We start from the raw sequence: 17,346 nt of genomic DNA on the forward strand, positions 1-17,346 counted from the left end.
AATCCGCCTCGAAATGGGTGTGGAAAGGTTTGTTTGTACGGGGAAATTATTAGTTATGTATATGGGCATGTCATTATTTTCTGTAATAGTAACATCAACTAAATTGGTTGAATTGAAAGTTGGTGATGAAGGTACTTGTGAGGTGTGAATGCGTAATTTTTTCTCAACGTGGCCCTCGGTAATTTCAGTACCAAATGAAGAACAATTATGTGAATCTGCTTTAAGGAGGAAGTGATAAACAATTAATTAAATGTTTAAAGTATAGATATTTTTGAAGTATTACAAATGTTTAATTTCAAATTACCTAAAGTAAAAGATATGGGAACTTCAAATAAATCGTGCATCGGAAAAGGGAAGGATGATGAAGAGGACATGGTTCTATTCATCAATAAAGAAAAGAACACAAGTTAGAAAAAGAAATTGGAAGTAACCCAATTGAAATCAAAAGTTAAGGAGTAGAAGAAAATGAGAATTCATTATTGATTTTTCTGGAGAGTAAAAAGGCAAATAACTTATAACTTTCTAAATCAAAACATGAGGTGTTGCCAACCTAAAGAATTTAGAAAATGATGTTTTAAATAAGAAAGTTATTTTACTTGGACGGAAAAAATCAAGCGACCTTGCAGAAATCCAGTTTGAGAATGCGTGTTCTTTTTTTATACATGAGGATTAATAGTAATAATTAAAAACAAAATATAAGTGAACGTTTAGCAAAAAGTCTGAATATATTTGTAGAGTAACATATTAATACATAGAAATATATGTCTTAGATGTCATTCACCACATCAGCAAATTTGAAATTTGCAACGGTGTCACTGATTTGCCTAAGATAAGCGGTCATTTTATTATACATTTTTTTAAGATGGTCATATTTGGCCATTAGTCTTCCGTAAGCTTCCTAGTCTACAGTCTGAGATATCATTAGGGAGCGAATCTGATTGTTAACAATATTGATTTCTTCGTGGCTGAAATCGACAATGGTAACACTGTAAACACTGTGCAAGTGTTCAATACATCTAAAAGCAGCTAAATTCTTGGCATCGTCGTAGCTTTCGGAGCTAAAACCATAAAATTCTAATGGTGTGGCATGCTCAGACGAATTTGGGCGGGGCAACTGTAAACAGCAACTAAATAGCTCGGTAGCGGGATCACGACTTGTGTGGTCCGAATACTGAGGTAATTCTAATTGGGGCAAAATCTCAGCTAATAAACTATGATAAGGTACTTTGATAATGATCATCTGGCATAATCATAATAACACACTTATTCAAGAGATAAATAAATAAATAGGCAAACAAATAGTAAAACATGTGCAAATTCTAACAATGTAAACATATTTGTAAAATACCTTTTGGAGTAGCTCAAAGCAATGAAGCAAAGCTCAGTAACTGCTGTAATAAAAGAAAGAAAGAAGAAGAAGATTAGAGCTTATGACATGAGAATGGATCAGAAAAGGAAGCACAAGTAGATGCCCAAAGAATATAAAGAAAGTAAAAATTTACCTTAGGAACCAGAATCAGAAAGTGCTAGAAAGAAAGAGGTGAAGATCAAATTTAAATAGTTACTAAAATGGGAAGACATTACTAAGAACGGAGATCATTTAAGGCACTTTGGAAGAAGAAAAAGGAATGTCAGAGTGTATTAATATGAAATTGATTGATAAGATTGTGAGATGGGATTATAATTAATATGAAATTAATTGATAAGATGTGTATTAAATGCAAAGTATATAAATAGAATAGGTGAAGTTGTTAGGTTGTTAGAGTTTAATTAATGATAGTTTAATGTGAAACTGATTGATAGGATGTGTATTAAATACTAAGTATATAAATAAATTAGGTTAAGTTGGTGGAGTCTTATTAATGGTATTAATTTCATATTAAATATGTATCATCATGGTATATTAAGTCTGTAATTTGTCTTCTCTGCAGCATATTAAACAATAATTTTCTTTTAGATTGAGACCTTAAGCTTTTAACCATTTATTTCATACAACATTACGCATTAGCTTTTAACCATTTATTTCATACAACATTACGCATTTCTTAGGCAATTATGTAAGCGGAATCGTGATGTTTAAGAGTGGACCATAATTGAACAATCAAGTAATTGATCTATTCCATTTTCAGTAATCCACTCATTTATCTTTTAATTAGATATATTAAGTCTCTGATTAAATTTTTTTTCTAGACATTAACAAATTTAAAGTGTTAATATGAAATTGATTGATAAGATTGTAGTAGGATTATAATTAATATAGAATTGATTGATAAGATATCTATTAAATAGAAAGTATATAGATAGAATAGGTGAAGTTGTTAAGTTCTTGGGGTTTGATTAATTGATAATTTAATGTGAAATTGATTGATAAGACATGTATTAAATACTAAAGTATATAAATAATTTAATGTCATTATGGTACATATTTAATACGAAGTTGATTGACGGGACGTGTAGGTTAGGTTATTGGTTCTCATTAATGATAAGTCAATAAACGAATTAATATTTTGTTTAGATAGAATTGTGTATAATGTTAAGAGTGCATCAGACTTGAATACTGAAACAATTGATCTATTTGATTTTTAGTAATGAAGACATTGATCTTTTAATTGAATATATTAAGTCTTTTATTTCTATATAGCCATTCAGTTTTTTATCATTTATTTTATAAGATAGTATGCTTTTGTTAGACTATTCTATAAATGAGATTGTAATTTTAAGAGGGATGATGATACATGTTTAATATGAAGTTGATTGATAAGATATGTATAATCAATGGGTTTATATTTTCTTTAGATAGAATTTGGCATAATGTGATGATTAAAATAAATGTTTGGTTTGATAGCTTAAATTAGGTAATATACATTGTCCAAATACTAAACAATAATTTTCTTTTAGATTGAGACCTTAAGCTTTTAATCATTTATTTCATACAACATTATGCATTAGTTTTTAACCATTTATTTCATACAACATTACGCATTTCTTAAGCAATTATGTAAGCGGAATCGTGATGTTTAAGAGTGGACCATAATTCAACAATCAAGTAATTGATCTATTCCATTTTCAGTGATCCAGTCATTTATCTTTTAATTGGATATATTAAGTCTCTGATTAAGTTTTTTTCTAGACATTAACAGATTTAAAGTGTTAATATGAAATTGATTGATAAGACGTGTATTAAATACTAAGTACATAAATAATTTAATGTCATGATGATACATATTTTAAACTGTCATGGCAAGGTAACTTATAAGATTTGAATTGATTGTCATCAGTCTCTACTTATTGTGTTGGAAGCAGATAGTCAGTGTCTTAAGTAGACGGGGTTGCTAAACGGTTTAATATAGGGATAAGGTACCAAAATAGGCCTAAGTTTTTGGAAAAGTACCAATTTAGACTCAACGTTAAAAATAGCACCAATATAGGCTTAACGTTTACAACATAATATCAATTTAGGTTTAACGTTTATAATATAGCATCAATTTAGGCTTAACGTATAAAATATATACAATTTAAGCTAAACGTCATAATTAAATTAATCCTATTATATTCTTTCCCTATCAACTTTATAAGTTATCTTTTTATTTATTATAATATAATATAATTAATTAGTATTTTTACCCATTAAAATATTATATTTGTTTTTCATAAATGATTCCATGACTACTAAATTTGATTGCTCACGTAATATATGCAAACCAAAAGTAATTGAATATCCACAATATTTCAAAAAATATTGTCGACATTCAATTACCTTTAGTTAATATTGTGGATATTCGATTACTTTTGGTTTGCATATATTACATGAGACATAAAATGTGCAAGAAAACTAATTAATTATAGTATAATAAGTAAGAAAATAGAACTAAATAAAAAGATAGGATATAAAGTTAATAGAAAAAAAATATAATATGGTTAATTTAATCGTGACGTTTAGCTTAAATTTGATATATTTTGTAAACGTTAAGCTTAAATTCGTATTATTTTGTAAACGTTAAACCTATATTGGTGCTATTTTGTACGTGAGGCCTAAATTGATGCTATATTATAAACGTTAAGCCTAAATTGATATTATGTTGTAAACGTTAAGCCTATATTGTTGCTATTCTGAACGTTGAACCTAAATTGGTACTTTCCCAAAAACCTTAGACCTATTTTGGCACCTTATCCCTTTAATATATAAAAGTGTTTAAAATTTAATAAAAATATTTGAACCAATTAATATCTTAGTAAATATATCTAGGAATATATTGGGATTGAGTTAAAATTTATTATTAGTTATATTCTTTTTAAAATACTTAGTTAATTTGATAAGATTTTATCTAAAAGTCAATTTGAATAAAAAAATTTAATTTGATAATTTATCTTTAACAACTATACTAATAAATGAAAAGAAAATTATATCATTATATCATATTAAACTTTAAGTAATTCTTGTTAATAAACTGGTTAATGATTTTTGTTTTTTAAAATGAAACACTTCTTAAAAACATAAATAAATTAGGTAATAAAGCATAAATAAAATCTCTAATTTGATAATTAAATCTGTTAGTTTATTTCATATATAAAATTTATTAATAAAAAAATTTAATTATTCAATCAACCTTGTTTTTCATAGTGTTTTTTTTAGTATCAGATAATGCTACTTTGAAAGAATAATAAAAAAAAAAGGGCGGCCCGGTCGCATTACGCGTCCCCGCTGAGCGAGGGTCCGGGGAGGGGTCCCACCACAAGGGTGTATTGGGGGCAAGCCTTCCCTTGCCAATTTAATTGGCAAGAGGCCGCTCCTAAGCTACTTTGAAAGAATACGGAAAAAAAATATAAGAAAGAAACTGTAATTGTAACCTATATATTATAAAACATCATAATATTTAATACATGAACTTAGTACATCTACCACATGGATAAACCGCTATATCTTACATTAAATTTTTCAAGGCTAGTTCACCAGTAACTGATATTAACTGATATTAACAAAAAGCTGCTAGCAAAGACAAAACATAGTGCAATCCAAAAAGTCCTGGAACCAAGCCTGAAAAAGATGCTAGCAGACTGCACTGCACTCCCCAAAATGTGTTAGGAACAAAAAGAACTCATGAAATATGTTACAATCAGAACACAACTTAATAATAAAACCAAGAATAAAATTTAATATCATACAATTAACAGTCAAAATCGTGTATTAATAAATAATAGGTAAATAATTTTTCAAATCTGTAAAATATGTTTACAGATACCAAATTGGAATTCAAAAATAAGAAAGAAATAACAAAGAAAATACCTCCTGCCACTTGACATCTATCAGATTACTTTAGCCTTAACCAGTGATTTGTGAAACCGCTTGTTGCTGTTTACCAATTGAATATGCTTCTCCTTCAATCCAAAATACTTGGCTTTAAGACGTCCATATTTGTTCTCAAGTTTCTCATAAGAGGCTTTGTTGTTTTCTGCAGTAGGACCAGCAACATTATGTGCACCCACAGAATTTGGTGAACCCTCTTGCACTGAAGGCATGGCAAGCACATTATGGAAGGCTTTTAACTCTGTTAATTCTTTGTGGTTGAAATCGATAACCTCAAATTCATAAATAGGTTTCAGAAAGTGAAGTGCTTCCAATGCAGCATTAGCAACAGCTTGCCCACAGTTGCTATTGTTATGGCCAACAAAGAAACGCTCACCCACAATTCCATGTTGATCAGGACATGTAAAAGTAATATGGCATTGAAAAGGGCCAATCCCAGAATCACTGAAGATTTTCTTTGTATGAGGTCCAAGGGAGAGACGGAACAGGATGTCCGCTAACACAGAATCCATATTTAACGGAACCAAAAACATCTGCCAACATATAAAACACTATGTTAATAACATAATAATAAGAATATAAATAATGCAAGTTAATGAAATGTAACAGGTCAATTGAAATAATCTACACATTACATTTTTTCCACCCAAAGAGAAAAAGAAGAGCTTGACTTGAAAAAGTAAAAGTATAAGAGGAAAGCAAAAGGAAAGCTGTAAAATGTACAGATTTGGTAAAAAAAAGAGATGCTATTTATAGGAAAAAAGAAAGAATATTTATGATATGATTTGACACTGACACAGGTTAGCAGGTTGAAATTAATAAGGGTCAGATTTTGGTGGATTTCTATCTAATCAATTAATTTAAAGTCATGATTGTTTCTACTTCAAATCACAATAAAAACACCAGTCAGAAAAGATATGGAATTAATAGAAAAGCCAAATGAAATGACTTCTATCATTATAATAAATGTATTCAGTGTGTGCTAATAAATATGAACTCCTGAAGTGATCATATCACAATGTATTCTAATAAATATGAAGTCCTGAAGTGATCAAACCACAATGTATTCATTACTAAAATAATCTCCAGATTACCTTCTTTTTCCACCAAAAGAGCAAAAAGAGCTTAACTTTAAAAGCCACAAATATAAAAGCAGAGCAAAAGAAAAGAAGAATGTTCAGAATTGGTAAAAAAAGATAGGTCATTTATAGAAAAAAAAAGTGCATTTATGATGCAACACTGACACAAGTTACAGTTTACTATCAGTATGAGTAAGTTGAAATTAATAAGTGTCAGATTTTGATAGATTTCTATCTAATCAATTAATTCAAATTCATGATTGTTTCTACTTCAAATCACAATAAATAACTGTCAGATTTAGTAGGTGCATATCTAATCAATTAATTCTAAGTAATTATTGTTTCCACTCCAAATTAGATAAAAAAAAAGATGTAAGCATATCATAAGTTGTACTGACCAAATTAATTGACATAAGAAAAAAAAACTATTCATGTCTAATCCTATCCATGTTCAACCTATTCAGCATTTTAACAAAAAAAAAGGGAATTTTATTCTGCACATCCTTAGTGTACGAACTCAATTAAAAACTAAGGCCATGTCAACATCGGAAAGAATTCACCATGAACAAATACATGCTAATCCAATCCCATATCGAAGTTAAGAATCGTGAGTGTACCTTAATAAACATTAATTTATCAAAAGCTGAATCAGCTATATGTTGGGAAAGAGTTAACTTAATTTCATCATGCAAATAAAACTCTAGAGAAAAACAAAATCATTACACAACGATTTGGTATATCATCTTCATGAAACCTTATGCAATCAAGACACAAATATGAGTCTTTAATAGATAGTCAATCTCAATTTGGACATATAAATAGGAAATCTTTATAAAACAACCTTTCCAATAGTTTAAAGTTTGTAAGCCAAAAAAGATAATAACAGTGATTGAAATCATGAATATCATTAAGTATATTGAAGAAAAACTTATCTTTTACCTGAGAAATTCTCAGAAAGTTTGTTTGCCATCCTTTGTCAACAATCTAAACTATTCTACTGAACAAAATTCACGTTGGAAAAAAATCAAAATTAACAACTGAAGCAAGAAAAAAAGAATCACGAATTTGAAAATAGATTTACAAAAGTAGAAACCAAAAAATAGAGTAGAATTAGATTGAAACAAACACATGAACATATTAACACCCTTGTTCCCAATTCATTCACTTAACCTACAAATTCATGTTAAGGAAACTATAAAAGAATAAAATCCCCAAAGTTCGATCTCCAAATGGCAAGAAAAATCAAAATCAATCTCTAATGGCAAGAAAAAAAAAATAAAGCTGAAGAAATAAATGGGACTCACCGGTCAGAAAATAACCTAGGTGGAAAAAATCATATAGATCTCTCAGATCCGGCAAGATTACCAATCAACTGACTTGTTGAAGAAAAGGAACTGAATCAGACACCTAGTGATACAAAATCATCATATTTGAAGATCAGTATTATAAATAACAAAAGAGAAGAGAAGGAAAAATAATATAAGGGTTTTCACTACAATACCCACATGCTCAACAATCTAGGTTTGAATCCCTTAAGATTCAGACAACATGCAGAACTCAGATTTCCAAACTTCTCTGAAAGGCAAAACATGAAGACAAACTTAAATTTAAAGAAAATATCACAGCATAAGAATGAAAGACAAAATGACAAAAATAGATTTAAATGAAGGGAATGAAAACTACCTCATCATAGTTCTCCAGTTCTGGAATGGAGGCGAGCTTCTCGGACCGTGTACGAACCTGGTGTTGTATGGGAGGAAGATAGAGGAAAAATCAATAGGAATAAAACTTCTTGAAGCGGTTCCAATCTGATCTATCAACAACCGAGTGAAAATAAAAATCTAAAATTGCAGATAGAAATCGAAGAGATTGAAAGAAATGACCTAAACACAAACGGATGGATATGTGGAGAGCGGCGGAGGTAGTGGGAAGAGTATAGATGTAAATGACGATAATGCCATTGTATGAAACAACATCGTTTTACCATGAGTGTGCTAAATACACAAATGCCCACAACATGTGTTCATGGACTGTTGAAATTGTAGGATAAATTTGGAAAAAACATAAATATGTTACTGTTTTGAATCAATTGGAATTTTTTAGCATTTAAAAGGCATTTTCTTGTAACTATTAATTTGAACTTTAAAGTATTCCAAAACAAAATTTCAAAATCAACCACTGGTTGCTTTTGTAACATGTAATAGAAGACAAACCAATTCAACAACGCTAATGGTTAAATAATCACAAAGAATTTTCTTTTTCTTAAAACTTGTCATGGACAGTGCTAAAAGTTATAACAACAATCCGAAATCAATTAAATTCACTAATTCTTTAATCCCATTTTTGTATGATTATTCGTTATCTTTGCCCTCTATTGATACCAAATATTATTGTCCGTCAACATCTACAAACGGAATTCAAACTACACCTTTGGAGCAAGAACATTAACATAATAGAATACAGAGAAAAAAATGGTATGATAGTATAGCAACAACATCATCACTGAAACTAAGAATAAAATGAATCAGCTACAAACAGACAATGAATAATTAAATGACAGGTGAAAAGAAAGTATCAGGAAACTATACATGGGAGTGCTGGGCACCAACTCCTGCAGCAGCTCCATTACGTCATCTGAAAACTATGGGCACAGATAACTGGCCAGCAGACATATAGCAAGATTTTGCAGCTGAATTTATAATGTGGTCAATAGCCTGCATCAAAGGCACAACAGAACAATGTAAATTAAGCAAATCTCGACCAAAATCCCCACGATGATTTTTTTCTCATTGAAAATGAAGTCATAAACAACACCATAAAATGCAAAACTACATCCTAAGGGCACTGCTACATAAAGAAATGTCCTCAACAACCGCACACATGAATTTGACCTCCTGACATATTTAAATTGATTACACAAAGAAACTTCCCTTGCAGAAGATACTAACAAATAACATACAAAATTCAGCATACCAACCTGCATAGAGAAGTTAAATGTCATAAACTCAACAACTGGCTTCAAACCATGGTAAGCAGCACCAACTCCAATTCCAGTAAATCCAGCCTAATAAACATATAAGAAAATAGAGATGATAGTAAGGAAACCATTGCCGCCAGGAGCAAAAACAAAATATCATGGCAAAAGCAATAGAAAAATAAAAACTACATAAAGAAAACGAAACAAAAGAAACCTCAGTAATTGGGGTATCAAGAACCCTGTCAGGACCATACTTATCCAGAAGCCCTTTAGTTATCTACAAAAAACAGCAAATAGAAATCTGACTATCGGACACATGAAAGAGAATGGATGACCTTTGAGAACAGCATAAAAATACAGATAAAGTCTAACCTTATATGCACCCTGATATTCCCCAACCTGCATACAGATAAAAAAAAATACATAAGAACGGAGACTACCAAGAAATAAACAACTAAAAACAACAGTTTCCAATTATTTTCACCTCTTCTCCCATCAAGAACACTTTAGGATCAGCAGACATTTCCTCATCAAGAGCAGAGTTAAGTGCTTCTCTAACTGTCATCTGCATATAGTTACAAATTCATACAACGCACAAGATTTCAGCATTTCCATAAAACTAAAGAATGCATGAAATCAAACAGGTAATAAACACAACCTAAGAAATTAAGCTAACCACGGCACAGTTAAACAGCAAAAGTTCCAAATAAAGCAGACGAGCCAAGTTTTTACTGCACCTCTTTAGAGGCGGATGAGAAGCTTCTCCATGCTGAAGCCGCAGGCCGAATCTGCTGAAGCGACTGCCGAAAAGCCTGCAAAAACCGAATAAAAACTAAAATTAATGGAAACAACTTCAAATTCAATAGAAACAAAATAGAATTATAGCACCAGAACAGGAAAGCCTCCAGTACTCACTTTTTGCCTTATAATTCCCAACATATTTCTTCTTCTTCTTCTCTTCTACTCAAACACTGCAACAACAGACCACATCTAAATTCGCGTATCCTCGGATTCAATCAATAGGAATAAAACTTCTTGAAGCGGTTCCAATCTGATCTATTAACAACCGAGTGAAAATAAAAATCTAAAATTGCAGATAGAAATCGAAGAGATTGAAAGAAACGACCTAGACACAAACAGATGGATATGTGGAGAGCGGCGGAGGTAGTGGGAAGAGAAGAAAAGATTGAAATGGCTGAGGAGTCTGAAACCTACTACATAGTATAGATGTAAATGACGATAATGCCATTGTATGAAACGACGTCGTTTTACCATGAGTGTGCTAAATACACAAATGCCCACAACATGTGTTCATGGACTGTTGAAATTGTAGGATAAATTTGGAAAAAACATGAATATGTTACTGTTTTGAATCAATTGGAATTCACTATTCCTTATTGCATTCATCTTTATATTTTTTTTTGGTAAGAAGGGAAGAAAAAAAACAAACAAACAAAAACCTAACCCGGGATCAGTCTAGGAAGACTGACCCCAATCTTATCCTCAAGAAGAGAAGGTAACAGAAAAGAAGGAGGAACGGAAAGGGTAGAAACACCTAACATTCCCCCATGCCCAGCAGCTGCCAAGCGATCCGCCACGCGGTTTTGCTCCCTATAAATATGGGAGAAGGTAAGAGAATCGAAGGCAGGACGAAGCCTCAAGATGGCTTTAATGAGATTCTGACTCTTAAGACAAACAGCTTGTCTATCCGAAATCCTGTTGATAGCCTCCAAATTGTCAGACTCCACCGAAAGTCTTTTAACACCCATACGAATGGCGAGTTTAATGCCAGACAAGCTCCCCCAGAGCTCCGTAGTAAAGGAGGAGCCCGTACCTAAGTTATGGGTAAACCCAGCCAGCCAGGCGCCACCAGCATCCCGAAGAACTCCACCAGCAGCAATTCTGCCATTACTAAGGCAGGAGCCATCCGTATTCAACTTGACAACCCCTTCCCTGGGCTTCCTCCAACCAACTAACTAGACCTCTTTAACCGGGGAGGGGTGAACCAGGGGCTCTCCTTCAAAACTCTTTGTAATAACAGAGAGTTTTTTCGAGAAGTAAAACCGGATGTCATGAATAAAGACAGTCTTCTCAGCAAATAACTCTTCATTCCTCCATTTCCACATTTGGTGACAAATAATAGCGAAGAGAATAGCCCCGTGCTCCGTACTGGCCAACAAATTCCCATTAACGCCTTCAGAGAACCAGTCAATATCAGAGAACCCCATAAAGGAAGGAAGGATGTGGTGAGGAAGGACCCCTTCCCAAACCTTTCTACTATTCGGGCAATCCCTCAAAGCATGGCACAAGGTTTCCACATGGCCGCTGCATCTGCTACAGGCACCAGATACAGCCAAGTGCCTTCTGTGTCTATCTGCATTCGTGAGGAGCCTGTCTTTGACTCCCAGCCATAGGAAACTCCTAATGCGGTAGGGGACTTTGAGGGCCCAAATGGACTTCCAAATTTCCAAGGGAGGATCAGCCCTATTAGGGGTAAAAGCTTCATAGGCCGATTTGCAAGAATAAGAACCATTATTAATCAAGGCCGATTTGCATTCATCTTTATATAATAGTATTGATAATAAAAATTTATATTTAAAAATAAATATTTAATATATAAATATATAATAATTAATATGGATCGTTCTAAACTTTTAATTATCAGGAATATTGGATCGTTCTATTTTTCGAAATCAAAATCAAAAGGGACGTTCTTCCCTTTTATTGAGTCAGGCCCAGTACCTATGAGGCCGAGGACAAAACCGTCAAATAAAATCTGACACCCATTTCATCCACAACTATAAAATCCCACAAAACCCTAAACTTACTCTCTTCAATCCCCAACCCACCCAGCCGCTGAATCACAACTCACCACTCTCAAAAATGACTACACGCTTCAAGAAGAATCGTAAGAAGAGAGGTCATGTGAGCGCCGGACACGGTCGTATCGGGAAACACAGGAAGCATCCCGGTGGTCGTGGTAATGCCGGAGGTATGCACCACCACAGGATCCTCTTCGACAAATACCATCCAGGTTATTTTGGGAAAGTCGGTATGCGCTATTTCCACAAGCTCCGCAACAAGTTCTATTGCCCAATCGTCAACATCGACAAGCTCTGGTCCATGATTCCCCAGGATGTGAAGGACAAAGCCACTAAGGAGAATGCTCCGATGCTTGACGTTACTCAGTTTGGGTTTTTCAAGGTTTTGGGGAAAGGTGTTTTGCCTGAGAATCAGCCGATCGTAGTCAAGGCCAAACTTATTTCCAAGATCGCCGAGAAGAAGATCAAGGAGGCTGGTGGAGCTGTCGTTCTTACTGCTTAGGTTAGGTTTTTTTTTTCTTGTTATAATTATGTTTTGGAGATTTTTCAGAGATAATTTTTGGTATAATCGCTGGATATTTAGAGATTTTATAATGCAATGGTTTTTATCTTTGATATTTTTTTGCATTGATAATTAATTTCGGATTTTGCTTATTAAAAGTTATTGTTCGCGTGGATTTATGTGTGGCTGTGGAAGTCTTTGGTTTATTAAGCTGATAGTTGTATGTAGATTTTATTGGCGCGTGAAAGTTAACCATTATTATCTTGTTTAGCTGAATGATGAATGATTTAACGTATGATTGATAAAAAAAATTGATTCCATTGCCTGCCATTCTTACTTTTCACCTTGCATAAATCTTAAAACCAGAAGCCAGAGTATTTTCTCATGTGTAGTACATTGTGCTATTGGTATTTGTTTTCAAGTTAGCAATTGTTCCGGATGACTCTGTCACCCTTGATGATCACCTGCAAACAGAACCAAGTCTCAGATGCCGGAGCTTCCGGCTAGAAAACACCCATACTTGAGTAAGTAATTTGGGAGTGAAAGGTAATAATGGAGTAAATTAGTGAAGAGTTATTTATATTATACCTGAGAGCAACTGACTATGAGAAACAAAATTGCAATAAGAACCAATGTGAGATGTAACAGAAAAGAAAGAGCCAATGTGAGACATCTTGTTGAGCTGAAAGTCCCCAATATGGCTGTCCATTCCGACACAACAACACGATTTACAGATTTACAAGGTATATTATAACCCATTTTGACCCCCCTAGTCCCCGAAGCATAAAAATTGAATCCATCCTTATGTTTGCCTTGTGGGTGGATGAATGCTTATAAATGAGTAGCATAACAGGGTATATCTTATCTTCTCTATCAAACAAATTCTTCTTATTCTTGGAATCCAATCAGTCTTTCTTCTAGGTTTCTTCTGTGATCAACCAGGATATGCAAGAAGTATTATTCAGTCTCGACACAATGTGAAATGTACCTTTACTCTAGAATAACATCTATGTGCAGTCCAACCAATAATGAGAATTCACTCTGCTTGAAAAATTTGCAACTTAGTTGGCATCTTGCATTCAACTGATCCACTGCTGTTCAGATCACAAAGTCCCCTAGCTTTATGCACGCCAGTCTGCAGAACAATGCAAATTTTGAAAACAGGTGATTGCATATGGTGACCAAACGGTATTCATGCATCTTATAATTGGAAGGTTTTTAGATTATACTAGTATCTTATCTCCAATCAATAAAGATGCTAGTAAAGGCTCACCTGACTGCTTAAAAACCACCAACGATCCTCGACTCTCTATGATGCTTTTGATAGTGTCTGTTCCATGCAAAACCAATATAAACATCAATTGTACCTCTGTCTACTCATCATGCATCTTATCTCCAATCAATAAAGATGCTACCAATGGCTCACCTGTCTGCTTAGAAACCACCCACGATCTTCAGCTTGCTTGCTTTGCATGCGTGCTCTTATTTTGAGCTTTGTGATGTTTATTGGTCTGTTATTGGTTTTATTTTTTAATTTGCCGGAAATAATAAAATAAACCTTTACTTTCTCTACTTCAAGTCCTTCACTTGGGTGTGATTTTGCAGCTATGCAGCAACATGGACTGATAAAAACAAGGATCAAAACACAACCAATCAGGTACCCTCATCAAGAGACTATTTAGCAGATTTTCTGGTGTGGCGACCTCCTGTTGGGCTGGAGAAAAACACAACATTTTGGGTAGCTTTAACATTATGGTTTGGCTTGGTTGGAGCTGCCCTCTTTCTACAATGAATCACACTCAACAGACACCATGTTGTAATTATTTGCTTTATTATTATGTTCATATTCGATTGTTTATATGTTGACTTTAGCGTATGCATAAAGCAGAAAGAAGAATCTTCTATTTATTTTCACGACATAACCTTTTCTATTTTGTGGTGTCTTCTCCGAATTCTACCTATTTCCGCATAAGGGAACCATTCCGAGGTCAATGCATCAGTTAGAAGCTGAGGCCAGTCACTCTTTCCTTGCTATAAATGCACTATCATATATCATGACATATCAGGAGCCTCTTGATACATGCATTAGGAGCCTCTGCACTTTTTCAAATTATCTTATTGATCTTCTCAATATATCTTAAGTATACGTGGGAGAATAAAAAGAGATTTAGACTAGTTAAATTATGCATCACTTTAAGTAAGTTTAGGTGATTGATAGACCATTGTAAGGGTTTTTCTATCCCATCATCCCATTGCATATTTAATTGTAAGAGTATTGCTAATGTTTATACGACATTGCAAATGTTTGATATGAGTAAATCTGAGAATAGTGCTTTGACGTTAGATTGTAATTCTTCGATACCTGAGATAGGACAAAAAATAAGATCAAGGAGGGGCTCAAGATCGGTGATCCCACTATGATACTAAAATTAGCTGAGTACGTAAAGGTGAGCACTAATCAATTGAGTATGAATTGCACACAATGCATGTATGTCATCCTATACACTTTAGTTGTGTGATATCCTGTTCTATTTATAGATTCTCAGGTGTAACTTTGATAGTTGGTTGGAGTGTTTGCCCTAAGTTTGCCTTCAGACACGTGTCAATCTCTAGTTGGTAGATGTCTATTGCAAGAAGGGCAGTTCGCATCTTATCAAAACTGTCTCCCTTAATTCCATGCACAGAATCAGTGACATAATCCAATGATGTGTCATAACGCTTGAGATATTCTAGTTTAGTTTGATCTGAAGGATCTCTAAGCAACATTGTCCTTGTTTATGCTGATGAAGACTTATGTTCAACTCTTTATATATGTGTGATATCAGATGTCCCCACCTAAATACAATCAGTCGAAGTGCTTTAGGGTTTCGTTCTTTCTTTTCGAGCTTTGTTAATATGAGTGGCTGGACGAAAGAAGTTTGTGATGAGCTTCGTTCTATGCATGAGAAAAAGCAATCTTCTTGTCGTATCTTCTTTGTGGTCTTTATGACTATGGTAGCGTGTGCGTCTTACTTTCCAAATAAAGTTGGTGGGGAAATGACGGAGGAGTGTGATTTAATGGTTTTTTTAGGCTGACACGTCATGTGAAATTGGGCCTGACATCATCTTGTCATTTTGACTACTTCTTCTCTAATATTTAGATGTCAATCAACGTGCCTTTTCTCTTTAGCCAAAGCATTAATGAGCTCGTTCAGATTCTTTCATTGTATAGAAGCATTGTGCCATAAGAACTCCAAGAAATCTCTAGTTGTTGAGGCCGTTGAAAAATTACTACTTTTGTTAATATTCTCAAGATAACCATGGCTCCTAGAAAATCAAAATCTAAGACTAATGTTGAAAAAACAATTGCTCCCAAGCAAACTAATTCCCAAGTTTGGTTACAACCGTCTATATTGACTGTTGGGGAGTTTATTTCCATCGTGGCCACTTACCTCGAGCTTAATCTAATGGAAAAGAGTTTTTCGTCTGAAGAACATCGGGCTGATTCTGGATTTGATGGTCATTTAGGAGTGTTTACGCTTTTGTTGAATTGGGGGTTACAATTCCCTCTTTTAGGTGGACTAGTGAATGACTTGAAGGAGTTCAACCTTTGCCCATGTCAAATCTCTCCCAACACTTGGTTGGACTTGTTGGCTTTCGCCAAAGTTTACGAAGATCTTGAGATAAACTTGATTGGACCCTTATTATGGTCTTTATTGGAAACCCACAAAAAGTCAGTGGACGATGTATATTATTGGCTAATGGTTTCTCGTTGGAAGATTGTTTTGACTGGTAAGCCTTAGAGCGTCAAAGATTTTAAACATAAGTGGTTTTGGTTGAAAGGGAATCCTAAAATCAAGGATGACATGTATACAACCCCTCTATGAATAATGATTTAGGGCGATTGGCCTTGGTTCCGCAAGAATATTCTATATTTAGGCAGAAGACTCTGCAGGGCATGGTCGACTTAACCATGTCTTGAGCCACAAATGAGACTATCTTGTGATTTAGGTCGTTTGTTAATGCCTCTCGCTAATCACTTTTGTGCTCCCCTTATGCATGGTTGGCCTTTTACTTTTGAGGTTTGTATGGAGCTTTTATATATAGCGGGGGCTTTTCTGAAAAAGGATGAGGAGTTGGAAGGCAGGTTCAGAAGACAGATGAGGTTGCTTCACGAATAGAAACTCCAGAGCGAGACTTGGTTGCTACTAAAAAACCTATTGATTTGGCCAAACGAAGGAAGTAGAAGCAAGGAAGGCTGAAGCCAAAACTAAGAAGATTGAAAATGTGGACCTTTTTAAAGCTTCTAGAGTAGACGAGGTTAGGAGTATCATAATCGAATGAAATCAGACCATTTATACTCATGTCGCCACATTTGAAAATATTATAATAAGACCTTCAGCGCACGAAAGGCGAATATGAACATCTTCGAAAAGCGCGTAATCATTTTAAAGGCGAGGCGCGTGCTCTTAAAGAGAAGGTGCCATGCTTGAATAATTCCTTGAGGATGAAAATGGTCATGTGTTGATTCGTACGAAGGATATTGTTGCGTAGAGGTTGAGGTCCATAGTCCTTCAAGACTCTATAAGTGAGGGAGAAAGGAGTTTCTCTTATGGCGGTTCTTGGTGGTATTATGTAAGCTTACAGGACGCTATGCAACTCTTCTACCCAACATGTTTTAA

At 33.9% G+C, this 17,346-nt stretch overlaps 1 protein-coding gene across 1 annotated transcript; it reads left to right on the forward strand.

Annotated features, from left to right (window-relative positions):
- Window positions 1–12,182: 12,182 nt before the first annotated feature.
- Window positions 12,183–14,616, forward strand: LOC136231235 (large ribosomal subunit protein uL15x). The gene is made up of 2 exons (XM_066020548.1): window positions 12,183–12,685; window positions 14,291–14,616. The coding sequence occupies exon 1, from the start codon at window positions 12,245–12,247 to the stop codon at window positions 12,683–12,685; it is 441 nt and encodes a 146-aa protein (XP_065876620.1). The 5' UTR covers window positions 12,183–12,244; the 3' UTR covers window positions 14,291–14,616.
- Window positions 14,617–17,346: the final 2,730 nt, after the last annotated feature.

This window comes from Euphorbia lathyris, chromosome 5 (genome assembly GCF_963576675.1).
Source record: "Euphorbia lathyris chromosome 5, ddEupLath1.1, whole genome shotgun sequence".
Classification (NCBI taxonomy): domain Eukaryota; kingdom Viridiplantae; phylum Streptophyta; class Magnoliopsida; order Malpighiales; family Euphorbiaceae; genus Euphorbia; species Euphorbia lathyris.

Excerpts from the sequence above, each read along its gene's own strand:
- LOC136231235 (XM_066020548.1), top strand. The coding sequence starts at position 12,245 with ATGACTACACGCTTCAAGAAGAATCGTAAGAAGAGAGGTCATGTGAGC.